At 31.4% G+C, this 10,167-nt stretch overlaps 1 protein-coding gene across 2 annotated transcripts; it reads left to right on the forward strand.

Moving 5' to 3' along the window:
- The first annotated feature begins 1,537 nt into the window (after positions 1–1,537).
- On the forward strand, positions 1,538–8,449 carry LOC115719356 (nucleobase-ascorbate transporter 12). 2 transcript variants are annotated; one of them, XM_030648359.2, is made up of 10 exons: positions 1,540–2,400; positions 2,538–2,635; positions 2,742–2,912; positions 3,449–3,549; positions 4,868–5,003; positions 5,102–5,152; positions 5,262–5,549; positions 6,290–6,524; positions 7,232–7,518; positions 7,630–8,449. In XM_030648359.2, the coding sequence occupies exons 1-10, from the start codon at positions 1,878–1,880 to the stop codon at positions 7,849–7,851; spliced, it is 2,112 nt and encodes a 703-aa protein (XP_030504219.2). In that variant the 5' UTR covers positions 1,540–1,877; the 3' UTR covers positions 7,852–8,449. The 2 variants fall into 2 exon arrangements, with proteins under 2 accessions (XP_060965797.1, XP_030504219.2); XM_061109814.1 differs by lacking the exon at positions 7,630–8,449 and having other exon boundaries at positions 1,538–2,400; positions 6,930–7,328.
- The last annotated feature ends 1,718 nt before the right edge of the window (positions 8,450–10,167 follow it).

The following is a 10,167-nucleotide window of genomic DNA, read 5'->3' on the forward strand; positions in this document are numbered from 1 at the left end:
AGGACATAATCATAATTATGAAATTTGTTTTAAAAATTTGTAACAATATATATTTTTTTGAATGGATAACAATATAATTTTGTTTGCAATTGAAGCTTTAAATTTGTAACCATATCCATTTTATAAATAAAATTTAGAGACTATATAAAAAATTATATTACATATAGTTATACAATTTTGATTTTTATAAAATTTTGTAGTTTTAAAAATTTATAGTGCTATGCTTAATTTTTCATAAATAAAAAAACAAAAAATGTAAAGAAAAGAACAAAATCATTGTAATCTTACTTTTTTCTTGTATAATTAATATTAATATTATGGCATGATTACTAATAAGTAATGAGAATCAATAGTAAGGTAATTATTCCCTTACATTTGTTTACTTGCATTATTAAAATTAGAAAATGGAGAAATTGATTAAATAAGGGAGAAAAGAAAGGGAGAACTTCTCCCACTAATTTTGTAAGGAATGCCATTAAGGGTCATGGATTTTAATTATTTTTATTTTTTTTTAATATTAAATATATAATGACAATTTTGTCCTTTAAAATATGTCTTGCAAAATAACTACCATATAATATAGTTTAACTCAAAAAGGTAATTTAGTCAATTTAAGCATTCCGATTACGTTTCCTAATAAAGTAAACAAGATAAATCACAACTATTCCATTTCTAAAAAAATTTAGTAAACAACATATTACAAATATTGATTCCGATTATTTTTCATTTATTCCGTTACATTTCTCCATTAATTTATTCCGATTCTGATTACTGTATAGTAAACGTGCCATTATTTTTCTTTCACTATAACATAATCAATTATCATTAGTAACTATCAAACAATATTATTTTTTTTTAACAAAATATCAATTTCATTAAAATATTAACATTCTGAATAAAAAAAAACTTTTAAATCAACTTAAATATCATGCTCAAAAATATTATGATCAAAAGAAATTGAGAATGTCTAGCATCAGCATTGCTATAAAATATTATTGTTATAATGGGAATGGTAATGGAATCAAATTATCCATTACAATGTTTGCTTTGCTTTTTAAAAGTAATGTAATGAGATTACATTGTAATCATAATTACATTAAACAAGAGAATCCCTATTACATTAGAAAAGCTATGCAATGAGGATTACATTACAAAAGACTAAATAAAATAAAGCTAAAATGACTCTAATGTTTTTTTTTTATATAAATATAAAAATTAAAGTAGGGGATAATTTTGTCAATTTATCATTTATTCTAATATTCATTCCAATAACAGAGTAATACCATTCTAGATGTATAATATTATTATAGTTAAAAATTAAATTTAAATATTTATTTATATCTTTTAAAAAAAATTAATTTAAATATTTATATCACAAATTACACTCCAATACAATATAAAAACATTCAAAAAAGTATTATATACCCTTACAAAAGAAAGAGATTATTACAATAATTAATTAGAATTAAAATATAATATCTATAAATAGAAATAATTAATTAATTAATAATAAATATATATAGAGAGAGAAAGAGAATTAGTTGTCTCTCACTCATTTTTCACTGTCTTTCTCTCTCCTCCATTTTTGCACACACTCTTCTCTCTCTCTAGGGCTAGTAGTAGTAGTAGCAGTAGTTACTACTCTGTATTGCTTCCATTGTTTTTTGTTGAAACCCTATTTCCTCAATTCAAAAGTTCTCTACTTTACTGCATTTTCTTAATTCTGTTTTTTTTTTTGGAAAAAAAAAATCAAGGGTTTGTTCGGAGCCCTAGGTCGAAGAAGAAGAAGAAGAAGGAGTTTCAGATCTAAAGATTCCTCAAAGCTATGGCTTCTTAGCCCTGCTAGTTTTTTTTTTTCCTTATTTTGATTCTTCGCTATGTCAAACTCCGACCCCAAACAACAACGACCGCGTCCTGGTCCGTGGCCACCGGCGCCGGAGTCTTCTGCAATGCCGCCTTCTTCTTGGGCTAAACGAACTGGTTTCAGGCCTAAATTTTCTGGTGAGACCAATGCCAGTGATTCTGGTCAGATTTCTTTGCCGCCTAGGCCGAGAGAGCAGGAAGCTCAGCCTGATCTTGAGGCAGGTAGGGCTCGACCAACTGCTAATGGTCGGGTTGAGTCTGTTAAGGCTCAAGTTACAACGCCAGCCGCGCCTCCACCGGCTTCGGCGGAGAAAGAGAAGACGGTGAAGAAGAGGAGGGAAGTTGATGGAATCCCTAAACATTCTGCTAATGGGAATGGTGCTGCGGTTCCGGCTTCTGATCAACCTCCGTCGCAGCCACGTAGGCAAGCTCGGAATGATGAAGGTATCGATGTTTTGCCGCTGAGTGTGGATGATGATGGAGCTATGGCTAGGCATTCGCATTTGAAGTATGAGCTTAGAGATTCACCTGGGCTTGGTGAGTATCGCTTTTGACAGATATTTCTGAAAAGATAACTTTTTTGAAATGGGAATTTGAAATGGTTTTTGTGAAAATTTTGATTTTTTTTTTCGATCATTTGAGTTTAACTATTAATGGAATATGCTATATTTCAGTTCCAATTGGTCTATATGGGTTCCAGCATTACTTGTCAATATTGGGTTCGTTAATTCTCACTCCACTTGTTATAGTTCCGGCAATGGGTGGCACTCCTGTGAGTTTCATACTTTTTTTTTTTTCTTTTGGGAATGATTTCTATATAAGAAAGATAATATTTACATTGCTTTGTAGTTTTATCTGACATGATTTAGTGGGTGTAGGAGGATACTGCAAATGTGGTATCAACAGTGCTCTTTGTTTCTGGAGTGACCACTTTGTTGCATACCTCTTTCGGATCGAGGTTACCGTTGATACAGGGTCCATCATTTGTTTACCTTGCTCCTGCCTTAGCTATAATCAACTCCCCGGAATTTCGAGGACTCAATGGAAATGTATGTTTCTAATTCTTATGTATTTTTTGTGTTAAAATAAGCAACTGTTATATGGTCCTTCTTTGCTATGTTTATCAAATGCCTAAAATTCATTTCTGTAATGAAAAGTTATCGGCTGATTGTATATTTTTCTGTAATGTTTGTCTAATGAAGGAGATAACACTGATTATAGGGTTCGTTGAATGTTTTTTAAGCTTCTTAGTGTCCGAGTTGTTAAAATTTGCAAAATGTAGTTTAATATTGAAATTTGAATGACATAATCTCATAAGTCATAATCAGTTAACAGTAGCTATTTTTTTCATTGGCTATGATATTGACTGTAACCACCCACTTATTTGGAGAAACTTATGGCGTTTATCTTGTCTTTTTGCAATAATTATAGGAAGTGCTTTAGCTTTTCCTTTAGTACTAACTTTTCTGGCTTACTTTCATTTCATTTGGCATGCTATTCTAGTTTTCTTTAACAATCATTAACTTCTACACGTCTGTATAATATGGAGGAGTTAAAGGTTTGTTAAACTCATTTGACATGGCAGAGTTTCAAGCATATCATGAAGGAGTTACAAGGGGCTATTATTATATCTTCAACATTCCAAGCAATACTTGGATATAGTGGATTGATGTCGTTATTTTTGAGGTATGATTTTGTGTTTTCTTTAGAATTTTTCCTAATTGATATTATTAGTGTTTCACTTTGAAATATTTGCAATACCTTGATCATATTAAATTCTATGAGTTTGAATGTATCACTTTTCATTTAGAAATTAATTGCCATGTTTCCTATATTACAGTGGGTTAATTGATTATTTTTTAATTTTTAAAATTGTTTGTTGGTCTTTAATATTGAAATACTTTCATTTATGTATTCATTTGTTTATGATACCACCAATGATATCATGTTATTGAATGAGTCATGAGAGTAAGAGTTATCCAAGATATCAGTGGCTTTTGCTGGCTGCCTTTGTATGTTGGTTCTATAGCTTTGTATCATCTCATTCTAATCTGTAATGGCGGTTTGTTATGCTTGCTTGAGAATATTAAAAATTGAGGATATATATCTGGATAGTCTAGTACAGCACTTGTCTTGGCGCAGATGAAGTTTATTGTAAACATAAGAATCACAAGACCAAGAGTAACCCTTATATTCTTTGTATTAGTTTAGTTCTGGGTTGGTTGTGATTAATTTGATTTGTCATCTTCTGAAACCATGACGTGGTTCGTAACTTATCAATGGACTGTGAAGAATCACTTATTCATCTATGGGATCGATGTTTACTTTATGTTGTCAAATGACAGAAAACCCACTAACAGATTTGAATTTGCTACCTGGACATCTTAAATTATGGGTGGTAGCTTTGATATTACAGTAACCAATAAAATAGAAGAAAAAAGACATACAAGTAGATAGTTTTTGGTTTTGATTGCTGAGCTGTAGGATTTTGTTGTTCCTATCTAACCAAAACATTCAACAATCCCTGAAATTATTTTGTATTATACAATCATTGGGCTGTTTTCATAGACCAAAATCCTAAACACCACCACGGTTGTGTTTTTGCTCCTAATATTAACAGTTTCTGTTCTTATATAGCTCTAGAAATTAGTTAGTGGCTGTCAATTTGAATAATTTAGAGAGTTTTCCATGCCTATAGATTTAGAATTTGATGATCTTTTGATGATAGGCTACACTCAAGGATTCCCACTTGACATAATATTCTTGCGGTCTGCTTTTTTGGTCAGCTCTAGTTGCAATAATTACGTTTCGTCTCTATTTCCCATGCTGGTGAATGTATTATTGTTGATCTTACATGAATCCTTTGCCACATGTTTATGATCACTTTGGTCCTTTTTTTTTTTGCTTTCAATCATACTGTTATTGTGGCTTGGAAGCGTCTTTGAACCATTGTCACCCAAAACTCTGATTGGTTGTAATCAATTATGATTCCTATGCTCTTCAGGTTGATCAATCCAGTTGTTGTGTCACCTACAATTGCTGCAGTTGGACTTTCTTTTTACAGTTACGGTTTTCCTCTTGTTGGCAATTGTCTTGAGATCGGAGCAGTGCAGATATTATTGGTCATTTTATTTTCTCTCGTAAGTTTAATGAAGTTACTCTTGATATATTTTTAATCGTGGGAATTTTGTTTCTTATTTATGTCTTGAAAATACTAATTTTTTTTATTTGTCTGCAGTATCTGCGCAAGATATCCATTTTTGGTCACCGCATATTTCTAATATACGCGGTACGTTTTATGAATTTACCATGGTTCACTTGTATATTCTTGCAATGTTATTATTAATTCTTTCCGTGAAAATTTGAGATTAATGTGTTTATTCTTCCTAATATGCTAGGTTCCATTGGGTCTGGCAATTACTTGGGCAGCTGCTTTCTTACTGACTGCAGCTGGAGCCTATAGCTATAAAGGATGTGACATAAATGTACCTTCCTCAAATATAATATCAGAACATTGCAGAAAGCATGTCTCAAGGATGAAGTACTGTCGAGTTGATACTAATCAAGCAATACAATCCTCTCCCTGGTTTAGGTTCCCTTATCCATTACAATGGGGTACTCCTGTCTTCACCTGGAAAATGGCTTTCGTTATGTGTGTCGTCTCTATTATCGCATCTGTGGATTCGGTGAGTTTCTTGTTTGTTACAAAGGGTTTCATGTTTCTCTTATGTGTTTTATCTATTGTCAATTTTATATTTCTTCAAATGTCAAATGAACTTGATTTTTTCCTTATGAAAAAGTAGAGGGTTACATTGGATTGGACTGTAGTGTTTGCTCTTGTTTGGAGAGGTTGTAGTTCAAAACTTAGTGGTGTGAGTTTGTATGTAGTTGCGGTAAATGTGGAAGATTTACATATAGCATATGAGAAATCCCCAATCGAAATGTACCCTGAAAGGGTTTAGAAGGTAATTAGGATTGATGCTAGTGGATTGAGTCAACCTTGATTGCTGGGACTGATTGGTTATTATGGAATGTCCTTTTAAGATTGGGGAAGAACGTGAGAAGAAATTATGCAATTTGGATAGATTATATCTTGATGGGGATGATGATGGATCCCTGATGTGATGTGATGTGATGTTTTGAGTTTTTCTTTGTAATAAAAGATTCCCTTCAATCCAATGATTGTTCCATTGCTACCACAGGTCTGGGTACCAAGAATGAGCCATGTTATCATCTTGTGTGGATGGCCCACCTTGCTTCCACTATGCCTTTCTGACACTAACACCTTTTATGGCTTTGTTGAATTTTTGAACATAATCATTTGTTATCTTAATAATAATATCGAACTGTTTTTCCTAAATTTTGTTGCTTGTGCTGTACTTGATGTGACCTCTGAAGTTATGTAATTACAATTTGAATTTTTCAGGTTGGCTCGTACCATGCCTCTTCACTGTTGGTGGCATCTAGGCCTCCTACCCCCGGAGTTCTTAGTCGAGGAATTGGCTTGGAAGGTCTTTCAAGTGTCTTGGCTGGTCTATGGGGTACTGGAACTGGATCCACTACTTTGACTGAAAATGTTCACACTATTGCTGTGACTAAAATGGGAAGTCGAAGGGCTGTTGAAATAGGTGCATGCATTTTGATAGTCTTATCCCTTGTTGGTAAGTTCTGATAAAAACAGCTTTCATTTCAATTTTTGTTAATGATACAACCAAAGCGTAGAATCTTTATTTAAAATGTTTAGATTAGAAGTGTGCTCAATGTTTATCTTATGCCCGTTTGCTATGCAAACAAAACTTAGATTTCCTTGTTGGACCCGCCAAAAGAGTAAATTTAAACATGGTCTGAATGGTCATTGTAATTTGACAGATGAAAAAAAGTTCCCCGCCCCCCTAAGTTACAAACTAGATATTATGCTTTAACACATCGATTTCAAGTTCTATTGCTTGAAAGAGGGATCCTGTGCTTTATTGAACAAAAATTTGGTATGTAGTAATTTCTATATTGAATATCTCTTTAGATTGCCAAGGGGAAGAGGGCTTATGTTGTGGTAAAACACGGTGCAGGTAATTAACCTTTTTGGGTGCTGAATTTGGTCATTTGATCATGCTTGTCCCAGCCAAAATAAAATAGAATCCGAAATCACCTTGCCTTATTAATTTGCTTCATATTTTTTCTGGCCATCAACCTTCGAATCTTCATTTCCAAGGTCAACTTCTTTTATGATGCCTTTTCTCCTTTTCGGGGTTGGATAATGGTGTTAATCTTCAATACTCTTTAGGTTTCTACTATTTGAATAATGTTTAACTTTTGAATTTACTGTTTTTATTTTCTTTCTTCTAATACAGAATTTCAACTTTACATGCAGGTAAAGTAGGAGGCTTCATTGCTTCAATCCCTCAAGTCATGGTTGCTGCTCTTCTATGCTTCATGTGGGCAATGCTTGCTGCATTAGGCTTGTCAAATCTACGATACAGTGAGGCCGGGAGCTCTCGAAATATTATCATTGTCGGGTTATCTTTATTCTTCTCACTTTCAATACCAGCATACTTTCAGCAATATGGCATTTCTCCAAACTCCAACATGTCTGTTCCGAGCTATTTTCAACCTTACATTGTTGCCTCTCATGGACCCTTCCGCACCAACTTTGGAGGGGTACGTCTTAACTGACATTTCTCTGATTCCAATGTTTCATAAGAAATTCTTATTCTGTTATTTACCAAGTTAACGAATTAAAATCTCTTACCCAATTTCTCGTTTTGGCAGGTGAACTACGTCATGAACACACTGCTATCTTTACACATGGTGGTTGCATTTCTTGTGGCTGTTATTCTAGACAACACAGTACCAGGCAGTCGGCAAGAACGCGGGGTGTACGTGTGGTCAGAATCAGAGGTAGCTCGAAGAGAGCCTGCTGTTACCAAGGACTACGAGTTACCCTTCAGAATTGGTCGGGTTTTCAGATGGGTGAAATGGGTTGGCCTATAAAAGAGAAGAATTTTTCTTGTTACATATCACATTGTCAAGTCAAGCTTCTTCGATTGCGATTCCACTAGAAGGTTAGTACACACTGTATGATGATTGATGATTGATTATGAATGCAATTCTTGGATAAATATTCGTCCACCCACCGACCGGGAAAATCACGATTTCGCCTTAGGAAGATTATAGGTTTTGCAGAGATGTTTTTTGTGTACATTTGAGAAAAGGTCTGGCTGTGTTGTAATGTTTAGATTATGGAGATTGTAGGGTTTAGTTATTTGGACATTTTATTTAATATTTAATATTTGAAATGCAGTTGGGGGGAAGAAGAGAGTTTTGATTGATATCTGTCCTATTAATTAATTAATTAATTAATTAATTAATGTATATGTAAAAATATTTTTGTTGGAATTGTTCATTTGAGGATTGATAATTCTCAAATGGAAAACAAAGGGGTAAGAAAAAGATTCATTGTGAGAATGAGAGTGAGGACTGTCTGTCTTGTTGAAATGTGCTTTTGTTTTCTTTGTATATGATTATTGTTGATGGTGATGATACATTTATATGTCATACATATATGTATATATATATATTTATTTTTCTAGATTTACATTTGTATATAAATATATTTATATACTTTTACTTGGATATAATGATTGAATGATACCTCAGAATTTGAAAATATACCTTCTATTTGATTTGACATTTAAGACAATCTATTAAATTTTATCATTTTGAAAATAAGATTTAAACAATTTATTGTACGAGTAATTATTATTTTATTTTGTTCGCTGAGTAATATATATTATTTGAAACACTATTGTAAATTATTTTAAATTTATTAAAATTTTATAAAATATATTAAGGGTGTGTTTGGAAGTAACTGTGTAATTACTAGGTAGGTTAATTATTAGGGTGGTAATTATACAGTCTAGTAATTACACTATATTTTAAAATGCATGGTGTGTTTGGATATGAGGTGGTAATTAGATATGAATTCTTAATATCTTGTTTGGCAAAATAGTTAGTAATTACATGAGAAAATAATATTTTTTAGTAGGTAATGTTTAATATGGAAAGTTTTTAGTAATTACACAGTGTAATTACATTCAATTCTCCCTCAATTACACAGTTATAGTGTAATTACATGGTCAAGCAAACATGTCAAATTGTGTAATTACCTCTAATTACACACAAATTCAATTACATTGTGGCTTTCCAAACACACCCTAAATAACTATAATTAAACAATTTTTTTTTTTTCTGGATTTGTAAACAGTATGAGTGCATTATTTCCATACCCTAAGCCTAATTGTATTAGGCCCTGACATTATGAGACAAAGGTCCAAGCTATATGGACCCAAGTAAGGTTATATTATAATTAGGAATAATTATATAAGACACAATTTTTTTGTAAAATATTTATATCTTTACGATCAAAGAATGTTTTTTTTTTTATATTTTTACAATTTTTCAAAAAATAACACGAAAACAACATAAAATCAACAAGTTTACAACATAAAAGTAACATGAAAATAACAACCAAAAAACAACAAAAAATAACATATAGATAACAAAAAATTAACAACAAATGAACAAAATTTCAATATAAAAAGACCGTATTTTATGTAAATAAAATCAAAAAAATTATAAAAATGTTTAAAATTCCGTGAAACTGTATTTTTGTTGTTTTTGTGCATTTGTGAAATTATCCCTTATAATTATATAATTTAATAGGAAAAACTAGAAATTTTTTTAAACATTACAAAAAATATGGATAACTGTTTTAAATATTCTGTACTAGGTTTTTTAGTAACTAAATGTTGTTTATAAAATCACAATATATTGTTATAAGCTTGTAAATTTCAGTTAAAATAAAAACTTGTAATATTATAAATTTTTAAAATAATGCGTATTTTTGTAATTTTTATAAATTTGTTTGATTAGTTATAAATTACAGCTTTAATTTATTACAAATTTTACAAACTATCTTGGTGTTTTAGTTATAACTTTTGGAAAACAAATTTGGTTTCACTAATTAGATAGTGTTGGAATGATAGCTGAAAACTCTAAAATTTGGAAGTGGAAATAAAAATAAAATAATAATTTTCTCTAAATAAAACTAAACAAATGTCATTTAGACAATACTATACTATATGTTTTTTTTTTTAATGAAAAGATACAATTCCATTAACATAAATCGTTAACTACTCGAACTACTCGGAATCATGAAATTTGAATAGGTACAACCAGCATTTAACTACGAAATTTTAGTCAAATGGCGAGCAACAATATTAGCCGATCGCTTGACAAAAATTAGGA

Source organism: Cannabis sativa, chromosome 2 (genome assembly GCF_029168945.1).
Source record: "Cannabis sativa cultivar Pink pepper isolate KNU-18-1 chromosome 2, ASM2916894v1, whole genome shotgun sequence".
NCBI classification, from domain to species: Eukaryota; Viridiplantae; Streptophyta; class Magnoliopsida; order Rosales; family Cannabaceae; genus Cannabis; species Cannabis sativa.

What these genes read in the sequence shown, in the direction of transcription:
- LOC115719356 (XM_030648359.2), top strand. Translation starts at nt 1,878, where the DNA reads ATGTCAAACTCCGACCCCAAACAACAACGACCGCGTCCTGGTCCGTGG. An exon ending in GCATATTTCTAATATACGCG is followed by an intron (nt 5,153 to 5,261) that starts GTACGTTTTATG and finishes CTAATATGCTAG; the next exon opens with GTTCCATTGGGTCTGGCAAT. An exon ending in TTATCGCATCTGTGGATTCG is followed by an intron (nt 5,550 to 6,289) that starts GTGAGTTTCTTG and finishes TGAATTTTTCAG; the next exon opens with GTTGGCTCGTACCATGCCTC.